This window comes from Petaurus breviceps, unplaced genomic scaffold (genome assembly GCF_028583685.1).
Source record: "Petaurus breviceps papuanus isolate PSGF00001 unplaced genomic scaffold, PetGlider_PUasm1.0 90925, whole genome shotgun sequence".
Classification (NCBI taxonomy): domain Eukaryota; kingdom Metazoa; phylum Chordata; class Mammalia; order Diprotodontia; family Petauridae; genus Petaurus; species Petaurus breviceps.
Window position 1 is genome coordinate 695,059 of NW_027187380.1, and position 22,037 is coordinate 717,095.

Sequence of the window (22,037 nt, forward strand, 5' to 3'; positions counted from 1 at the left end):
CCAGATTTTGAGTTACAAATTTTCTCCCCGTTTTTCCCCCACCCATCCCCCCAAAACAGCAGTCCCAGAGGATATCCCCACCTCTGATCTGCTCTCTCCCATATTTTCTCCCATACCCGTTTCAACTTTTCCAGTAGGGCATGGTGGATCTCTATATTTCCCAATTATATGTAAAACAATATTGATAAGAGTATATATATATTTAAACATTTGATTTTAAAACTTTGAATTCCAGATTCATTCCCTTCCTCCCTTATCACCCACCCTTACTGGGAAGATAAGCAGTTCAGTATAGGTTGTACATGTGTGGCTAATGCAAAACAATAACATAGCAGATATATTGTAAAAGACTGACTATATTTCCCTCCCTCCTATCCCACATCCCACTTGTTCTATTCTCTACTTTGATCCTGTCCCTTTTCAAAAGTGGGTGCTTCCACCTTCCCTCCCCCCCCAGCCTGCCCTCCCTTCCATCATCCCCCCTCACATGCTTTCCCCCCCCTATTCTCCTGGAGGGTGAGATCCCCTATTTAGTGTGTATTTCCCTCCCTCCTCAAGCCAGATTCAATAGGAATAAGGTTGACCCATTCCCTTTTGCCTTCCTATTCTTCCCCTCCATTGTAACCATTTTCCCTTGCCTCTTCTGTATGAGATAGTTGCCCCACTCTGTCTCTCCCCATCACCTCTCATATCCCTCTCACCTCTTAATTTCACCTTTTAAGTATCATCCCTTCCTGTTAAATTGGTCCCGTGCCCTCTATTTATGTATACCTGTAAACATATATACACACATTCACATATGTATTCATATGCCTGCATACCCTCATATAAAGACATATATATATATATATGATATATATTTCTAATCCCTTCAACTACTGAGAAAAGTTTCATAAGTTACAATTATTGTTTTTCCATGTAGGAATGTTAATAGTTCAACTTTGGCCAAGTGGCTCAGCAAGCAAGAGCACCGGCCTCAGTGCCGGGACGACCCGGATCAAATCCGGGCCCAGACACCCAGCACCACACCCAGAAACAACAACCGGCCATGCAACCCCGAGCAAGCCACTCAACCCCAATTGCTTAAAAAAAAAATTGTTCAACTTTGATAAGTTCCTTATGATTTCTTTTCCCTGTTTACCTTCTCATGCTTCTCTTGCTTCTTGTATCTGAATGTCAAATTTTCTATTCAGCTCTGGTTTTTTCAGCAAGAATGCTTGAAAGTCCTGTATTCCACTGAATGACCATATTTTCCCCTGAAACAGGATACTCAGTTTTGCTGGGTAGGTGACTCTTGGTTTTAATCCCAGCTCCCTTGACCTCTGGAATATCACATTCCAGGCCCTTCGATCCCTCAGTGTAGAAGCTGCCAGATCCTGGGTTATCCTGATTGTGTTTCCACAATATTCAAATTGTTTCTTCCTGGCTGCTTGTAATATTCTCTCCTTGATCTGGGAATTCTGGAACCTGGCTATAATATTCCTAGGAGTTTTCTTTTTGGGATCTTTTTCAGGAGGTGATCGGTGGATTCTTTCAACCTCTATTTTGCCCTCTCGTTCTAAAACATCAGGGCAGTTTTCTTTGAGAACTTCCTGGAGGATGCTTTCCAGGCTCTTACTTTGGTCATGGCTCTCAGGCAGTCCAATAATTTTTAAATTATCTCTCCTGGATCTATTTTCCAGGTCAGTGGTTTTTCCCATGAGATATTTCACATTGCCTTCTATTCTTTCATTTGTTTGGATCTGTTTAACAGCATCTTGATTTCTCATAAAGTCATTAGCTTCCATTTGCTCCAATCTAATTCTGAAGCAATGATTCTCCTCAGTGAGCTTTTGAGATTCTTTTTCCATCTGGCAAATTCGACTTTTTAAGGCATTCTTCTCCTCATTGCCTTTCTGAGCCTCCTTTGCCATTTGAGTCAGTCTGTTTTTTAAGGTATTATTTTCTTCAGTCAGGCTGTTGACTCTCATTTCATAACTTTCTTGCATTGTTCTCATTTCTCTTCCCAATTTTTCCTCCACTTCTCTTATCTGCTTCTTAAGGTCCTTGTATTTTCCAGCTTGTATTTTCCTTTGAAGCTTTTGGTGCAGGAGTTCTGACTTCACTGATTTCCTCCTGTTCCATGCCTTGTTCCTTCTTATCCCCAAAATAGGAGTGTAATGTTGGAATCTTCTGTCTGCTTTGTTTCCTTTGCCTGCTCATTTTGCCACTCAATGATTTGACTTTTGGGCTTTTTGCCACAGTAGGACTCTGCCACCAGACAGGGGAGTTTTCGTCCCAAACGCTGGGATTTTTTCAGCTGCCGGAGGTATTAGATGGGTGCCCTCTCTGAGGTCTCCACACGCTCTGGCAAGCTGGACACACACCCCAGGACCTCCACCCTAGACTGCAATCCAGATCCAAGCAGGTTAAAGCAAGAGCTATGACCCCTCAGACTGGTGCTTGGTCCCCCTACACTCTGCAGGCCAGGAGCTGAAGCCGCCACATGGCGCTGGCAGGCTGTGCCGGCGTCTCAGCGGTTTCTCGCCCCGGGGGTAAAAGCCACGCACTCCCACTTCCTGGGTCCCAAAGTCCAGAATGCACTGGCTTCTCACCTTGTCCTTCACATCTATGTGTTGATAAATCTGGAAACGGCCACAGCTGCTGCTGATCTGGAGTCCCTCTGGCTGGCGGCTGGTCAGGCCCGCCCTGGGGCTAAAGCCTCGATGTGGGGCTGGGCTCGGCTCCCAGAGCGCTGTGCTGGCCAATTCCTGCCGGCCTGCCGGGCTGTTCTCAGTGGGAGGTTAGCTTCTCTGTGTCATTTTGTGGGTTCTGCAGCTCCAAAGTTTGTTTAGAGTCCCCTTTTCACATGGATTGGGGAGGGTGGAAGCCGGAGCTGCGGGAGGGTCGTGCTTCTACTCTGCTATCTTGCTCTTTTTATTTTTTTAAAGCAATCGGGGTTAAGTAACTTGCTCAAGATTACACGGCCAGTTATTTCTGGGTGTGGTGCTAAGTATCCGAGCCCGGACCTGATCCCCAGGTCATCCCAACACTGGAGCCGGTGCTCCTACTCGCTGAGCCACCTGGCCGCCCCCTAGAATGCATTTTCTTAAGTGTAAACCTTCTGCAGTTGCTGGTAGCAATACCTGGATTAAAACCCCACTTGTGTGATCTTGAACAAGTTACCTATCTTCTCTTTGTCTGGATTGATAAATTGACTTCATCATGCAAGCACTGCTTTCTGGGTGATCCTCCTTCACTATAGTGTTCACAGTCAACACCATAAGACTAAGTTCACATGCTATTGATGATAATTTTTGTCCTCCATACTTTCTAATTATTTTCATTTTCACTTCCAATTCTATTGGCTTACACTTACAAAATTATTCACTTTTCCCTTCAAGAGCATGTTTGCTGCCAGACATGGTGAAAATAGAAGGATAACGACTGAATTCAGGGAGAGTATCACTCCCTGTCTGTAGATATATAGGAACTGACTTAGAAATACTTCTCAGCTTCCCACCAATGTTTACACTGTCACATTATACAGCATCTTATCATACAGCATTTGCTTTGCATAGGGAATTTTCATTATTATTTTTTTGGAATGAGGATTTCTTTTAGAATTCTTTAGGTAAAGTCAGATTTGTGTGATGTGAATTTATGTAAAGCAAGAACTATCTGTATGCTGGTAAACTGGTGGAGAGGCAAATCTTGCCTCTGGAACCAAGGATCCCTAATGTCCTTTCTCTTTTTGCATTGTCCTCATACTGTTCCTCTGAGAGTAGAGCATCTCTGCTGTGCAAGTGTAAAGCCAACCATGAGCAGATTTCCAGAAGAATGCTACTGTGAACAGCTTTTAAGATTCTGATTACATAGAATAGTGAACACTCTATTTATTCAATAACAAATTAGAGCAAAACATTCACAGTAAATCAAGGTACAGCATTCACAATGTTACAACTTATCACAGATAATCAAAATACAGCATTCACAACAACTTATCACAGAAAATAGCCACATAGTTTTCACCACAGTGGTCACACAGTTTTGAAAAAAGTACAATAATTTAGTCAATCAATCACTTAGTAACTCAATCATTCAATCATCCACAATAGTCAAAGTTCTCCACTCATGGGGCACACTAAGTTACAATATCAGTCACTACTCAGCACTCTCTTAAGGGGTAGTGTAAAATACACAGGCTATCCACCCCTCAGTCACAAATAAGTTATAATCTTCTCAGTCATTACACAGTATCCAAGTAAAATCTTCTTTCAGCTTGACTCGGGGTAGTCTCTCAGATTCCATGGATCCCCTTCCATGGTCCCAGCTCCTACGTGGATTCACCAAACTATCACCTGGGTTCAAAGGCAGACAACTCCCAGTTCCTTGTCCAGCTCTCCATGCTGTTCCTGTTCCATGCTGAAGCTCACAGTGTCCAGTCCACCTTAAATCCTTCACAGTCTCTGTTCCCAGAAAGTCAAGGCTTAACAAAGCCACAAATAGGTTCATGCAAAGTACCAGTATCACAGTCATGCTTCCTCAGTTTTCGGCAGCTGCCAGGAGAAGCTGGAAGCTCCCCAGCAGAAGCTCCAGCTGGTTCCCAGAATCAAAATCACTTCACCCAGGTTCCCAAAATTGAAATCATTCTCCTCAGCCTGGGCCTTTCCTCTTTAGCCTCCTTGGCAGCAGCTGCTTCTGCCTCCATGATGCTTATCCCAAGGAGTTCTGACTTTTCCTCTCTGGGGCTTTTCCTTAGATACAGTGTGGCTCCTCCCTTTTCACCCCCTTCCATTAAGTCAGCAACAGGAGTTGATACCTTCTGTTTCTTTAAACAGAAGCTTAATTTGTACTAGGTGCTAAGTACCTCTTAGATTTCCAATGCAAAAGGATCTTTAAACTTCATTACCATTGTACCAAGGTAGCTCATAGAGATTCCCTGAAGCATCTCCTTTCTGCTCCTCAACTCTGAAATGCAAGGGTCAATTATCCCTTGAATTTATAGCTGGAAATCTTCTTTGCTTCCAGGGGTCACAATTCTCAGAGCTGCCTCAATCCACAATCTTTGGTCCCTTTTGGGCATAGTGGGTCTTAGCAGAGGAGTAGCTGTGATCTAAAGAACTTTGTGGCCAATAGGAGACAAAATTCTCTCTCACCCAACCCCCACTGTCCTCTGGTATAAGTGCAAGGGAAAGGGCTATGCAGGATCCCCTTTCAGCATTTCTTTCATCTTCCTTCTTTCAAAAAATCTTAAACCCAGTTCACTCTGAAGCTTACAGATTGAACCACAATAGGTCCCTGCCCAAGTTCCACTTAATGGCTGTATTTTGGGCCCTCCTGGTTTAGCATGAATGTCTATAGTAACTGTTTCTCTTTGGAACAGCAACCCTGAGGGTCTTCCCCTCCCAGCTTGATTTTTTTCTCTATTTTTCTAATTAAAGGGACCATCCCTTGACTCACTTCTTAAAGAGGCCTATGCACTGGATGAGTGTTACCTCACTCTAAGTGAGTGTAGTGCCAATGCAATATTCACAGCGCCCACATTCATGATAAATATATGGACTGTGACTATAAAAATTACTGCATGGTGCTCGATCACAAAATATAACAGGCTCTCCATATATATATGTAAAACAGGCTCTCCAGAAGCAAAACATTTATTCAGATGCCAGAAAACTAAATCCCAAAACCAGTAAGCCATCACAGTAGCAAAAAAGTTAATAAGCCACAACAGTACAGAGAGCCACAGAATCCTTTAGCCTTCTCACAAACCAATATAATCTTAGCTGTCAAAGTAAGTGGCAAAAAAAACAACTTTTACTCATGAGCCTGACTGACTCCTTGTCTGAGCGTCCTCTCTCTCTTCCAATCTAGCTAGCTGTGACTCCCAGTTTTCTATGGGCTCTGCTCCACCCTTCAGCAAACTCCTCCCACCACAGGCTGTAACCACATTCAGATTATTGGGGGCAGAGTTTATTTTCAAAACAAGGAAGGTCTTCAAATTAAGGGGCAGGGAAGATCTTCAAATTACCATTATCATTACAATTAGTACATGTAAAGGCCTTTGCCTAAAAGGGCCAGGGTTTCCCATTGCATCCTGGGTCATCTCCAGTCATCCTGATGAATATCTGGTCACTGGATCCAGATGGCTCTGGAGGAGAAAGTAAGGCTGGTGACCTTGCACAGCCCTCCCTCACTCAAATCAAAGTTAACTGCAAGTTATGCCATCATTTCTGTGATGCCATAGTCCTCTTCAAAAACAAAGGACAAACACAACCTGTGAATAGACTCAGCTCGTCTTCTCCCTTTCCCTCTCCCTCTTCTTTTCCTCTCCTAAGGAAGATAAAGTTTCATGGCCAGATTTTACTTAACTTGGGGTTTACTGGCTAGATTTCTTCCTTGCTTCCTTCTTTCAAAAAAACCTTAAACCCAGTTCACTCTGAAGTTTATAGATTGGACCACAATAGGTCCTTGCCCAAGTTCCACTTAATAGCTGTATTTTGGGTCCTCCTGGCTTAGAGTGAATTCTATGGCAACTGTTTCTCTTTGGAACAGCAACCCTGAGAGCCTTACCCTCCCAACTTTTTTTTCTTTTTTTCTAATTAAAGGGGCCATCCCTTGACTCATTTCTTTTTTTAAATTTTTAAATTTTTTTGGTCTTTATTAATATGTTTGTTTACTTTTAGTTTATAAGATTCCGTTCCATAATTCCTTGGTTTCAAATTTTCTCCCCCACCCCCATGGTGGCATACAATCAAGTATAGGATCTGCAAATACTTTCATATTAGACATTAATCAGGTTATAAAGAAGGATTGTATCAGATGGAATGAACAATGGGAAAGAGGAAACAAACCTAAACAAGATAAAGAAAAAGAGCAGGTAGTTTGTTTCAATCTGGATTCAAACTCAGTTCTTTCTAGTTCTTTCTCTGGATGTGGACATCTTTCTCCATCATGAGTCTTTTGGAGTTGACTTATAACCCTGCATTGCTGAGAAGAGTCCAGTTGATCAAAGCTGGTCATCACACATATGTTGTGTCTTTAATTATATACAAATTTCTCCTGGTTCTGCTATTCTCACTCAGCATCAGTTCGTATAAGCCTCTTCAGGTAAATATGAAGTCCATCTGCTCCTGTTTCTTTCTATGTCTCTTGCCTCTCGTAATTGGAGGTTGAATTTTCCATTGAGCTCTGGCTTTTTCATCAGGAAGGTCTGCAAATCCGTTATATCGTTGAACAACTATCTCCTTGCTTGGAAGAGTATGTTCAGTTTCTCTGGACAGGTGATCTTTGGTTGTAATCCGAGTTCTTTTGCCTTGTGAAAAATCATATTCCAGTTCCTCTGATCTTTCAGTGTAGAAGCTGCCAGATCCTGTGCAATACTCACTGTGGTTCTGAGATATTTGAATTGTTTCCTTCTGTCTGCTTGTAGTATTTTATCATTTACCTGATAGTTCTGGAGTTTGGCCACAACATTTTGTGGACTTTTCAATTTGGGATCTCTTTCAGGAGGTGACCAGTGGATTCTCTCAATTTCTACTTTACCCTCTGGTTCTAGTATCTCAGGGCAGTTTTCCTTGATGAGCTCTTGCAAGATGTTGTCCAGGCTCATTTTTTCATCATGATTTTCTGGTAGGCCTACGATTCTCAGATTCTCTCTCCTGGATCTGTTTTCCAGGTCAGTTATTTTTTCATTGAGATATTTTACCTCTTTTTCTAATTTTTGATTCTTGATGTTTTGTTTGACTAATTCTTGGTTCCTCATAGAGTTATTTGCTTCAGTTTAGTTGATTCTAGTTTTTAGCAAATTATTTTCCTCGGTTAGTTTTTGAAGTTCCTTTTCCATATCACACATTTTTCTCTTTAAGGAGCTGTTTTCTTCACTGTAATGTTTTTCTAATTTTGCCATTTTGATTTTAAAAGAATTATTAATTTTATCTTCTCTCTCTCTAGTTTGGTTTTCAAAGTTCTTTTTGAGCTCATCTGTGCTTGAGACCAGTTTCCTGTTGAGGCTTCAAGCTATGGGTGTGGAGTCAACACTCTCCCTCTGAATTTGGTTCCTCCCACTCATAATAGTAGGACTCCAGAGTCTTTGTCTTTGCAGTCTGCTTTTTATCCATTTTGAGGCAGGGCCCTAGCCACCCTTCCTCTAGGGTTCCCAAGACTTTACTGTTTAAAGTTTTGCTTTGGGGTAATAATTACTATGTTTTCAGGATCAGAGGGGGGGATTGGAGCAGCTGGGGTTCACTCTGCCATCCTGGTCCCTGGAAGTCCAGATAGGGGCTTTTTAAATTTCCAGGCTATGGTTTGGTAGTCCCAGGAGTAGCTGCTGCCACTGCCAGGGGCCCTGCATTTGACTCTTACCCAGCTCCATCCAGTCCCAGCCCTGCAGTGATAGGCCTGGCAATGGTCAACTTGCCACCATATTGATCAGGCCTCATCAGGGCCTCTGTGCTGGCCCCCATCTTCCAGGCCTTGGCCTGGTCCTCTCCTTGACTCATTTCTTAAAGAGGCCTATTCACTAAATGGGAGTTACCTCACTCTAAGTGAATATGTGAAAAGGCCTTAACCTAAAAGGACCAGGATCTCCCATTGCATCCTGGGCCATCTCCAGTCATCCTGATGAATATCTGGTCACTGGATCCAGATGGCTCTGGAGGAGAAAGTGAGGCTGGTGACCTTACACAGCCCTCCTTCACTCAAATCAAAGCCAACTGCAAGTCATGTCATCATTTCTCTGATGCCATGGTCCTCTTCGAAAATGAAGGACAAACACAATCTTCTTCCATAGCTTACTTTCTTCTAGACCACCATGGGTTACACTTACTGATCTCTCTTACCTTGACTATTTCCATAGCTAGAAAACTAACTTTTTAAAGGCTACCTTGATGTGACCAATCTTCAGAGAGTCAAAAGCAAGCTGCCCCCAATCCACTAAGGAGTAACACTTCATAAAAAGTGTAGTCATGTTTGCACATAGTTTAATATATTAATACCTGGTGGTCTCTATAATCTCAACTAGACTGTGGGGGCATGAATCAATTGATCAAGGGTGTCCAATTCCCCATCCCCTCTCCCACTAATATAGTTATATATTTGTTTGTGGAAACAGAGAAGATTTTGATGGCAATTGAGGACCATGTCATGGATCTAGAGCTGGAAGGTACCTGAGAATGCCATCCAGTGTACTGAGGCAAGGGAAGATGGTGACTTGTTCAAGGTCACGGGTGGGATTTTAATCCAGGTCATTTCTACCAACAACTGCAGAAGGGTCACACTTAAGAAGCCTGGGTTGGGTCATCAGTGTAGATTGTGCAAGGATACAGTGAAGAAAATGCAGCACTTTAATGAAGGCTGTAAAAATTGAGTACCCACTGAATACTTAGCAAGATATAAGCTGATGGCTCAAATCATACACCAGAAGTTCGCTATCTTTCACAGACTAACAGATGACTAAACCTTATATTACCTATATAGAACTCAAAATGTCCTGGAGAACTCAATCAACAAACTGTACCAGATCTAAACTACTGGAGTACAATTCTACTGGAGACCAAACTACTTCTCACAATTGTCAGGTCATAACATTAATTCATAAAAACTTAAGAAGAAAGTTTTTAAATAGCTATTTCTACCCCAAATCCTACCCAAGCTATACAAATAAAAATATTCAGAATATCAATACCTGCAAGAGCAGGATGCCCAATGCCATTTGCTCCTGGATGTGTATCAAGGATGTTTTTAGAGAGCCTATAGGGAATGAGTTTGTATCCTAGGATACTTTTATTCAACTACCAAAAAAGCAAGCATTTTATCCACCTATTCATAGAACACTGAAATTCTCCTAGGACTCTAGGAGAGTCTGAACTCCAATCAAAAAAGATGAGAATGAAATAAGAAGAAAAATGAGTAGAAAGACCTAATGAGGAGAAAGCCACAGAGCTCTCATGATAATTTGGGTCAAATATGTGGAACTTGAGGAACATACTTTGCCTGGAAAATATTAGTATCACAAATTCCTGGTGTCTTACCTGAGAAGCAGTACTCTGTAGTTTCATCAAACCATTTTCCAACCTGTCAATTTTGGCGATGAGCTCCTTTCTTTTCTTAGACAGTAGATTCTGGTACAGTTTGATCAACTCCAGAAAAGTCTTGGGGGTTGTGTAGTTGTATCTTCTTTCGGTAGCCAGGTAGACTTTGGACATCTCATTAACAGTTGTATGCACATAGCTCATGAAAAGGCTGATGGAGTTTTTGACGTCTTTCTACAAAAAACAAAGACATAGCATTATCCATAATTTATCAGAATTGCCATTTTCTAGGTCTGATTCTTCCTTCCGTGCTCTCTCTGTTTCTCCTCTACCCTCCCCCTTGATGTGTATAGGAGAAGGGAATCTGCTCACTTCTGCCATAATCCAAATTCCCATTTGGATGGTGAAGATAAACATCTTCGGTGGGGACAGCACCACAGTGTGTGTCCAATCCAAATTTGTGGATTCGGGAAAGCTCTGGGCATAAAAGCTGGAAAGGTTGCCTCAAAGCATCCTATGCAAGCAAACTCTTTTGCCCTGCTCTAGAACAGTTGACCTCTGTGTACCAGCGCAAGACCTAACTGGAACAGTTTCACATGCAGTGACTGACCTGACACATGGAAAAGGTTTACTTCACAGCAAGTCCTTCCACTTGGAACATTCTTTGGGTTGTGTGACTTTGCAGCTGTTGTCCAGTGCAGACTAGCTCCTTTTTAGGAGACAAAATTGGATGTATTCTCCTTTAAAAATGATTTGCCATGCTTATGGGATTTATAACTGGAAGAACCTTTGAGATGATGTTGTACAGTCCCCAGATGAGCGAAATGATTTGCCCAAGGTTCAGAGTTCTTTCTACTATATCACACAGCCATTCCAAGCTCCCTGTCCTGACCTCATCAAAAGCAGTGATTTCTAGATCTCCTTGTACAGCACTCTGGATTGCCATAATTATTTCAAGAACTATTACATAGTTCTCCAGAAATTCTCAAAACAATTTTTTTAATGTACACATATGCACGCTGTACCACATAGCACTTTTAAGAAGACAGTATCATGAAATCATGTCAATGACATCATGATTCTCAACCTTTATTTTCAAGTGAGATACAAATCTAGTTATCCAGCATTATATTGGCAAGCAAAACCAATAATATTTGAATCCAATTGAATTCAATCATTGCACACAGTCTTATATGCAATATACTGTTACATTAAGGATATAAAAACAAAACAAGGATCTTACTTGAGGGGAAGCAAAGTCTTGTATTCAATACTTTAGTTGTTTTTAATCTATGAAAAAATTTAGTTTAGGACTAATTCTAACTCAATGACAATAGCATCTTTGTCCAAAATTAATAACACATGGCCCTCTTGGGCAACACATTTTTTGTCTAGGATATGTCATAGTTTAATGGTAATTTCCAGGCTGACAATGCAAATAAGTGAACTTGAGCATCCTCCTCTTCAGTGAAAATTAAGCAAAAGTAGAACAAAAATTAGGGTTATGTTGCATTGTTCTATCCTCATAGCAAATGTCTTGCTGCTAAAGACAGAGACAAATAACTTATGAAGATAGAGTAGTATATGGAAATTATGTAGAAGAAGTCTTTTCTTTGATCCAGCAGATACCTTTAACTTAGCAACTAGTTGATTTGCTAACCTCAATTCCCTCTGTTTCCTCTAAGAATCTAGCACTGACAGATACCAAGGCATCTTCAGGCCATTCATGGAACCAATTGATAGCTGTACAGTTGACCACGGCGGGGAATTTTCGGGCTCGCACCCGAAGTGTGGAGCCCACAGGAGAGAAACACAGGATAACCTAGATGGATGACACAGATAAAATGAATCTGATTGAATAAACAGCAAATCATATGTCAGCCTTTTAAAACCTGATTTTGAAAGAAAAAGAGCAGATATGAACTGGGCACTAACCTTCATTCTGCATTAGAGACATATCTGTAACATCAAACTAGTTTCATTGATGTTTTGTGTGTGTGATGGGATGAAGTTATAAACCCACACAACTATTTTGGTGGCAGCACCATTTAACCTTTGACTGGGGAGGGCATGGGCAATAAAAAGGTAGCAATGATCAAAGGGGATGAGGAAGAATCTTGAGAAAGTAGGTAAATGGTATCAGAATTCCTGCCTGAGTCACAAGAATATTTTTAGAGGGTGTGGACTGAGTAGAAATGTGCTTAGCCCTTGGAAACTCAGTATCCTAGCCTTGGGATTTTCTTAATCTGCTTTGAGAAGGTTAATCATATTATTCTTAAGAGATGACCCATTCATTCAATAAACATGTATTAAACACCTACTATATGCCTACTATATGCAAGGCACTGTTTCACTCCAGTGATACAGAGACAAATTAAAAAAAAATATCTGCATTTGTTTATCATAGAAGAATTATATTCTACTTATCAGGTACGTGTTATGTATAAGACACTAGGGTCACAGTTTCCCTTCCCTTACTCTATTTTAGTTTTGAAACATATTTTGGAATTTTAGTTTAATTTATGTCATCAACATTAAAGAACTAATAATGTTGAGTGTCCAGATCCCTCTGAGTCCTACCTGTCATAAAGGCATATAAACAGTGGCTTTTTTTTTCTGATACTTGAATATCTTTAACAGGTCATGTCAGTTAAAAGCAAAAAATACTTCCCTTCTCCCCCATTTTTTATTCTTATTATTTTTAGTTCAATTAATTTACTTTTAGTTGTCAACATTCATTTCATCCCAAGATGGCATGCATTCTGATTACCCCTTCTCCCAGTCTGCCCTCCCTTCTTTCAGGACCTCCCTTCTCCCCTACCCCCATACTTTCTTGTAGAGCAAGATAGATTTCTATACCTCATTGCCTGTATATCTTATTTCCCAGTTGCAAGTAAAAACAATTTTTAACACTCGTTTTTAAAACTTTGAGTTCCAAATTCTCTCCCTTCTTCCCTCCCCACTCCCATTGAGAAAGTAAGCAATTCAATATAGGTTATACATGTGTAGTTATGCAAAACACTTCCATAATAGTCAAGTTGTGAAAGACTAACTATATTTCCCTCCATCCTATCTCAGCCCCCCATTGAATTTTCTCCTTTGACCCTCTCCCTTTTCAAAAGTGTTTGCTTCTGATTACCCCCTCCCCCAATCTGTCCTCCCTTCTAATATCCCCACTCTTATCTCCTTCCCTCCCAACTTTCCTGTAGGGTAAGATACCCAATTGAGTGTGTATGTTATTCCCTCCTTAAGCTAAATCTGATGAGAACAATGTTCATTCATTCCCTCTCACCTCCTTCCTCTTCCCCTGCATTGTAAAAGCTTTTTATTGCCTCTTTTATGTGAAATAATTTAGTCCATTCTATCTCTCCCTTATCATTCCCTCTCTCACCCCTTAATTTTATTTTTTAGATATCATCCTTTCATATCCATCTCACCCTGTGCCATCTATCTATCTATCTATCTATCTATCTATCTATCTATCTATCTATCTATCTATCTATCTATCTATCTATCTATCATCTATCTTCCTTCCAACTACCTTAATACTGAGAAAGGTCTCAGTTATAAATATTATCTTTCCATCTGGGAATGTAAATAGTTCAACTTTAATAAATCCCTTATGATTTCTCTTTCCAGTTTACCTTTTCATGCTTCTCTTGATTCTTGTATTCAAAAATCAAATTTTCTGTTCAGCTCTGGTCTTTTCATCAAGAATGCTTGAAAATCCTTTATTTCATTGGATGTCCATTTCCCGCCCTGAAGTATTATACTCAGTTTTGCTGGGTAGGTGATTCTTGGTTTTAATTCGAGCTCCTTTAATCTCTGGAATATCATCTTCCAAGTCCCCTGATCCCTTGATGTAGAAGCAGCTAGATCTTGTATTATCCTGATTGTATTTTCACAATACTCAAAATTGTTTCTTTCTGGCTTCTTGCAAAATTGTCTCCTTGACCTGAGAACTCTGGAATTTGGCTATGATATTCCTAGGACTTTTCCTTTTGGTATCTCTTTTAGAAGGCAATCAGTGGATTCTTTCAATTTCTATTTTCTCCTCTGGTTCTAGAATATCAGGGCAGTTTTCCTTGATAATTTCTTGAAAGATGATATCTAGGCTCTTTTTTTGATCATGGCTTTCAGGTAGTCCAAAAATTTTTAAATGACCTCCTCTGGATCTGTTTTCCAGGTCAGTTGTTTTTCACATTGTCTTTTATTTTTTCATTCTTTTGGTTCTGTTTTATAATTTTTTGATTTCTCATAAAGTTATTAGCTTCTATTTGCTCCATTCTAATTTTTAAAGAATTATTTTCTTCAGTGAGCTTTTGGACCTCCTTTTCTATTTGGCCAATTCTGATTTTTTAAAGCATTCTTCTCCTCATTGGTTTTTTTTTGGACCTCTTTTGCCATTTGTGTTCATTTATTTTTTTTTAAGGTGTTATTTTCTTTAGTATTTTTTTTTGGAGTCTCTTTCAGCAAGCTATTGATGTGTTTTTCATGATTTTCTTGCATCACTCTCATTTCTCTTCCCAATTTTTCCTCTACTTCTCTCTGTTTTTATTTTTTTTAAGCAATCAGGGTTAAGTGACTTGCTCAAGGTTACACGGCCAGGTGTTTCTGGGTGGGTAATAAGTGTCTGAGCCCGGATTCGATCCCCAGGTCATCCCGACACTGGAGCTGGTGCTCTTGCTCGCTGTGCTACCTGGCTGCCCCTCCTCTACTTCTCTTACTTGATTTTCAAAATCCTTTTTGAGCTCCTCCAGGGCCTGGGACCAATTAATATTTTTCTTGGAGGCGTTTGATGCAGGAGTTTTAATTTTATTGTCTTCTTCAGGTTGTATGTTTTTATTTTCTTTGTCACCAAAGTAAGTTTCTATAGTCTGAGGTTTTTTTTTTTTACACTATTTGCTCATTTTCCAAGCCAAATACTTGACTTTCTAACTCTTTGTCAAAGTAGGACTCTGCTTCTAGTGGAGGGTGGATGTGGATGTGGGTATGGGTATACTGTCCCAAGCTTCAGCGGTTTTGTGCAGGTGTTTTCAGAGATACTTCTAGGGACCTGTAAATTTTCAGCTCCTCCAAGGTGGTATGATCAAAGGAGAGGAGGTTACTCCTTTCCTGGCCTGTGCTCTGGTCTGTGAGTAACCACAAGCACTCTCTTCTGCTTTGGAACTGTGAGGAGGATTCCCTCTCCACCGCAGACACAAGCTCTGTCACAACAGCTCTTCTCCTCACCCTAGCACCACCACCCAGGACTGCACCCAGATCCAAGCCTAGTCAAAGCAAGACAATCCTGCCTCAGCATCAGCAAAGAGATCCCTGAGATGGCCCTCTGATCAGTCGCTGGATCCCCCACCATCTATGGGCCCAGAGCTCTAGAAGCACAGGCTGATGTGACTGCTGCACCATGCTCCTCTCTCACCCAGGTCCCACAGAGTTTACCCACTGACTTTCCAAGTTGTCTTTCACTTGTGGGTTGAGAAGTCTGGCCAGCTGCCAGTGATTCAGTCCCCTGAGGCCTGTTCCAGCCCTGTCTGTGTTGGCATGGCCCATGCTGGACTTCATTCTGCTCCCAGCCTAGTGCAATATACACTTCCTGTCGACCTTCCCAGGCTTTCTTGGGCTGGAGATTTGTTTCACTCCTTTATTCTGTGGGTTCTGTAGCTCTAGAATTTGTTTAGTCATTTTTTACAGGTATTTGAAGGGTTTTGGGGGAGATCTCAAGCAAGCCTCTGCTCTCACTCTGCCATCACATAGATGTAGTATTCTTCTATTCTATTATCATTCTATTAGTATTATATTATTGTCCACTTACATATAGCACCCCCTGTAGGATATGCTCCAGCTTGCATTCATGGATCAAGTCTTCTGGAGATGTCTATTCCAGGCCAACTGTTCTCTGTGAGTCTGCACTCCTAAAGTTTAGGTCCTGCTCCAGTGGATTTATCTTTAGTAGTTAGCCAGTTGACATAATTACATCAAAGTGAAAGCATTTACTAAAATGGCATAGTAAGCTGCAAACAATTCCCAATAAACCTCAAGCGTCCTCTCCTACAACCACATAGTAGGCATGCACATACCTAAAGTTTACTAGAATAGAGGCCTGCACATAAGGAATGTACATGTGGCCAATGACTCCAGCACTGTAGGGCCCAGATATTTTTTTCTTTTCTTATGGTGTTCTTACGCTGTCCCTCCTGAGAAAAATGTTTCTGCTGGGCAGATCTCCACAGTTTGGCTGTACTCTATAGCTCTCTGCTCCAGCGCCCTATGCCTATATACATGTCCATGTCTATCCATCCTTAAAAAAAAACTCACTTAAATCCTCCACCCTTATTAGCTACTGCCTCATCTCTCTCCTCCCTTTTATGGCTAAATTTAAGGCCAGCTACAATAGATGCTTCCACTTCCTTTCCTTTCACTCTCTTCTTAACTCTCGCCAGTCTGGTTTCTAACTTCATCATTCATCCAAAACTACTCTAAGTTACTGTTGTTGTTGTTCAGTCATTCAATGGTGTGACCCCAAGGACCATAGCACGTCTGGCCTTTCTATAATCCACTATCTCTTGAAATCTGTCAAATTCGTTTTTGTAGTTTCCATGACACTATCTATCCATCTCATCCTCTGCTGCCCCCTTTTCCTTTTGCCTTCAATCTTTCCCAACATCAAGATCTTTTCCAATGAGTCCTGTCTTCTTATGTGGCCAAAGTATTTAAGCTTCAGCTGTAGCATTTGACTTTCCAGTGAATAGCCTGAATTAATTTAAGTTTTGATTGATTTGATCTTCTTGTCCAAGGGACTTTCAAAAGTCTTCTCCAACATTACTAATGCCCTTTTAACTGCCAACTATAGTGAAGTTTTCTCAATCTTCATCCTTCTTGAGCTCTCTGTAGCCTTTGACACTGTCAATCACCCTTTTCTCTTGGCTGTTTGGTTTGTCCTCTGACCTAGCTGACTGCTCCTTAGCTGGATCTTCATTTAGGTCACACTCAGTGGACAATCTACTAATTTGACCCTAGTCTCTCTGCTGACTTGCATCTTCAGCTGCCTACTGGACATCTCAAACTGGATGTCCTTTAGACATCAGCATGTCCAAAGCTGCATTCATTTTTCCTAATTTTCTTATTACTAATGAGGGTATGACCCTTCATTCAGTCCCCCAGGATCACAACCTATGTATCACCCTTGACTTTTCACTCTTTCTTGACACCCCCCCGCACTGTATCCCTGCATATCCACCTATTGCCAATGCTGATTTTACCTTTGGAATATTTCTTGAATATGCCCTCTTCTCTCTTCTAACACTTCTACTGAACCTGTCAGTTGGTTTGTCTGCCACAAGTCTCTCCCCACTTCAGTCCATCTTCCACTCAGCTGTCTCACTTTAGTCTTCCTAAAGTACAAGTCTGACCATGTGACCCTGAGTAGAGACTCAGTAAATTTTAGTGAATTCCTATCATCTCCAGGATCAAATATAAAATTCTCTGTTTGGTGTTCAAATCCTTTCATAACTTGCCACCCTTTCCAGTCTTCTTTTTAAAAATTCTCCTTTCCAGTCTACTTACATGTTACTTACCCCCACGTACTCTACAATCTGGGGCAGCTAGGTAGCTGTTCCTGGGGCAGCTAGAATGCTGGTTCTGGAGTCAGGAAGACTTTTGTGAGTGCAAAGCTGGCTTTAGACATGTACTAGCTGAGTGACCCTGGGCAAGTCACCTAACCCTGTTTACCTCCATTTCATCATCTATAAAATGAGCTGGAGAGGAAATGGCAAACTAACTACAGCATCTTTACCAAGAAAACCCCAAACAGAGTCATAAGGAATCAGACACAACAGAAACAACTGAGCAACAAAACAATAGCAACTCTGAAATTCAGTTGAGACATCTATATGGAATTAACTCCCTTCCATTTAAATTAGTTAAAAACAAGACACAAACCTACCCACTGAATAAATGTGTAAAAAACTATAAAACAACATGTCAACAATTCCAACTCTCAATGGACATGCAGAACTCAAGGGAATCCTACCTTGAGTTGTCTGCGAACTTTATCAATGAAAAATTTCCAACAATTTTCCCGAGTATCTGGAATGCCAACACCTTTTACTTGTGGTCTCATAGAAGAGATGATGTTCTCCACTTCATCATCCTGAAAGAGGCCTGGGATCTCTCCTGATGCCAGCAAGTCATTGATCAATACCAGGAATTGTTCTTCAGCCACTTGTGAGTCAGTCATTAGGAATACTGTGGGCATGTTCTTCACTGCAGATTTTATGTACTGAGCGGCAAGATCCAACTAGAACAAATAACAGATACAACAGAAAATTTGAAAATGAGTTTCCCACTGAGAAATTTCTATTCTAAAGTTTCATATAGCTGAATTTTTCTTCTCTAGGGAGTCTTCACAGTGAGAGTAGGCATACATATCTTTATTTTGGCAAACCATATGGAGATTCTAATTTTTCCATACAAAGAGGAATAGCAGCAAGTGTTGACTTGCGGTTGACTTGCAGATAAGATGTACTCTAAGCTAGCCCCATTAAAGTTTAATAAGGTACAGGGAGAATTACCAGTTAGCTAAAAAGTAGAATTTGCTGTGGATGACTGTCTTGAACTAATACAGTTGGAGAGGGGCCCTGTAGGCAGGTAAATACAGTAACAAAATGGAAGAAAAGACAGTAGAATTAACACCTTAGTTTAAGTCACTATCTCTTTGGGTCTCTCACATTGTTAATCTATAAAATGGGAGTAGTAGCTGTCTGCTATTATCTCTATCAAGATATGCCACCAGGACCTCAAATTCACCATGTTCTAAACTGAATTGAATGACTATGACTACTGACATTTATATATTGCTTCAAAATTTGCAAAGTGTTTTGCAAATGTTACCTCTGAGCCTAACAATATTCCTATGAATAAATGAGTGAATGAAAAAATATTTGTTAAGTGTTTACTATCTGCAAAGCACTGGGCATACAAAGAGACAAACTAAAATAGTCCCTGCTCTTTAAGGAGCTCACACTAGTTGGGGAAAAAATACTTACAGGGATGTGTTGGTCAGAAGGCAGTGCCCAGGGGCTTAGAGGCTGAAGTGGCAGGAGATGATAAGCCTGGTAGTCCTCTATTTACCAGGATGACTGTAGGTGGTGACTCCTTAATCAACCAAATAGGATGAACAGTCATATCTACTCTTTAGGAAGGTTAGGCCTGCCACTATTGGGAATAGAAAAATGGACCTGAGGGTCTACATGGAGAGGGAATTCTGAGTTTCTTCCCACAGGAATAGGAATGGGAAGGGTTTTAGGGGAGTCACTGTCCAGTGGCGGGGGGGGGGGGGGGGGAGGAAGAAAAGAGGAAACTGTTAAGAAAGGGGGCAGAAAAAGAGCCCCCAGTCATGGGTTTTCCTGCTCAGCTCTCCCATGAGGTCTGCACAGCCTGGGTTGGGGGGGAGGGAAGGGGAATAGGGTCAGGAACTTCTTGCTGGTAGCTCTTCACTTCTCCCTCTCCAGCCCCAGGTGCCCCAATGTGAGGTACTATGGGTATTATTATCTCCACTTATAAGTCCCCAAGATGAAGGCTCAGAGAGGTTATAATTATGGTTTTATAATTATTAATAATATAATATATATTATATATAATATAATAATAATAATATTATATATAAATTTAATTTATAATTAGGTTATCTTATGATCCTAGGATAATACCTCTAGAGCTGGAGAGAAGTGACTTGCTCAAGGTCACACAACTTCTAAGTATCAGAGATGGGATTTGAACCCAGGTCTTCCTGACTCCAACTCTCACACTTTACCAACTTCTCCCCTGAAACATATCCCTCTCCCAACTTTTCTATTTTTATTAAGCTCCCACCATCTTCTGAGTCATCCCCATGAAAGCTGGGTCATTTATTATTCCTTTCTTTTACCACCACACATCCCACCAGTTGCCAAGTTTGATTGTTTCTGTCCCTGTAAGATCTCTTGCATCTCTTGACCTCTCCTTTCTACTCCCACTCTTTTCTTCTCATCTAAAATACTCTCCTAACACATTTTCCTGTTTTCATCATTTGATCCCTTCTCCAGTCCATCTTTACAAATTCAACTCAACTAACACGTATCAAGTCTTTTCTATGTACAAGCACAGTATTAAGGGCTGGGGATACAAAGTAAAAAAAAAAAAAGATTCTGGTCCGGCTTTCAAGAACCTTATATTCTACTAGGGGGTACACAAGTATCTACAAAGTGATTCCAAGAGGGAGAAAGCTATTAAGTTGCCAGCAATCTTCCAACACATCACTATGATCTTAACACTCAGTGACTACAGCAACCTAATGCTGAAAGGGGATCCTCCATAGCCTTTTCCCTTGCATGTCTATCTGGGGACAGCGGAGGTTGGGTGGGAGAGATTTTTATCTTTTACTCTCCACAAAGTTATTTAGATCACAACTACACTTTCTTAAGAGCCACTATGCCCAAAAGGGACCTCAACCTCCAAAGTGTATTGAATAAAGTATAATCTGACTCCAATATACCTGTGCAGCCTTATCTTGTTCTCCCCCCTTCAGGTGGTCTATGTGTTAGCCAAACAGAAAACTCTCCTATCTCGGTTCTGTGTGTGGTGGGAGTGGTTGTTCCTGGGAAAGAGCCACTGGGCCATTAGCTCCTACACATTCCTGAAGGTGGGTTTGTGTCTGTAACATTTAGTGCTGGGAGCTCCTCTCCCTTCCTTTCCTGCCCCCACAATTCCCTTCTTCTTGGCAGTCCTACCCAGGGTTTTATATGCTAAATTGGTGGTTGGCCCAGTGGCAGGTGAACTAGGTGAGAGGTTTTGTGCTCCTTGAAGTATAAAAATGCTTAGCAAATGTGGGAAAGAGTTCAGAGACTTTCCCTAAGCTTTTGTCACCTGTCTGCCATGTTGAATCTGCAGGAGGGGCCGGGTAATGTCTTATTTTTTTCTACTATTTATTTTTTTTCAAATGCTTTATTAATTTCTGATTTACATCATTCATTTCTGCCAAATTTTGAGTTACAAATTTTCTCCCCGTTTTTCCCCTACCCACCCCCCCAAAATAGCAGTCCCACAGGATATCCCCTCTTCCAATCTGCTTTCTCCCATATTCTCTCCCATACCCCTTTTGACTTTTCTAGGGGATCGATATGCCCCAGTGCCTGTATATCTTATTTCCCAATTACATGTAAAATAGTATTAATAATAGTATATATATATATATATATTATATATATATTTAAACATTTGATTTTAAAACTTTGAATTCCAGATTCATTCCCTTCCTCCCTTGTCACCCACCCTTACTGGGAAGATAAGCAGTTCAGTATAGGTTGTACATGTGTGGCTAATGCAAAACAATAACATAGTAGATATATTGTAAAAGACTGACTGTATTTCCCTCCCTCCTATCCCACCTCCCACTTGTTCTATTCTCTACTTTGATCCTGTCCCTTTTCAAAAGTGGGTGCTTCCACCTTCCCCCCCCCCCCCCAGCCTGCCCTCCCTTCCATCATCTCCCCTCTCATCCCCTTCCCCCCTACACTCCTGTAGGATGAAATACCCTATTTAGTGTGTATTTCATGCCTTTCTCAAGCCAAATTTTATGGGAATAAGGTTGACTCATCCCCTTTTGCCTTCCTATTCTTCCCCTCCATTGTAACCATTTTCCCTTGCCTCTTCTATATGAGATAGTTTACCCCATTCCGTCTCTCCCCATCTCTTCTCACTATATTCCTCTCTAACCTCTTAATTTCACCTTTTAAGTATCATCCCTTCCTGTAAAATTGGTCTTGTGCCCTTTATCTATGTATACCTGTAAACATATATACACACATTCACATATGTATTCATATGCCCATATGCCCTCATATATATATATATATACACACACATACATACATATATATTTCTATTCCCTTCAACTACTGACAAAGGTTTCAAAAGTTACAATTATTGTTTTTCCACGTAGGAATGTTAATAGTTCAACTTTGATAAGTTCCTTATGATTTCTTTTCC

The 22,037-nt window shown here is 40.8% G+C and overlaps 1 protein-coding gene across 1 annotated transcript in view; it reads right to left on the bottom strand.

The window, feature by feature from the left end:
• The window catches only part of DNAH17 (dynein axonemal heavy chain 17), a 280,684-nt gene that overhangs the window by 82,438 nt on the left and 176,209 nt on the right, over window positions 1-22,037 (bottom strand). Inside the window, exons 54-56 of the mRNA XM_069076039.1 lie at window positions 18,043-18,309; window positions 11,674-11,835; window positions 10,014-10,247 (exon numbers count right to left, since the gene is read on the bottom strand). Of these exons, the coding sequence (XP_068932140.1) occupies window positions 10,014-10,247; window positions 11,674-11,835; window positions 18,043-18,309 (663 nt within the window). The remainder of the gene's footprint in view (window positions 1-10,013; window positions 10,248-11,673; window positions 11,836-18,042; window positions 18,310-22,037) is intronic.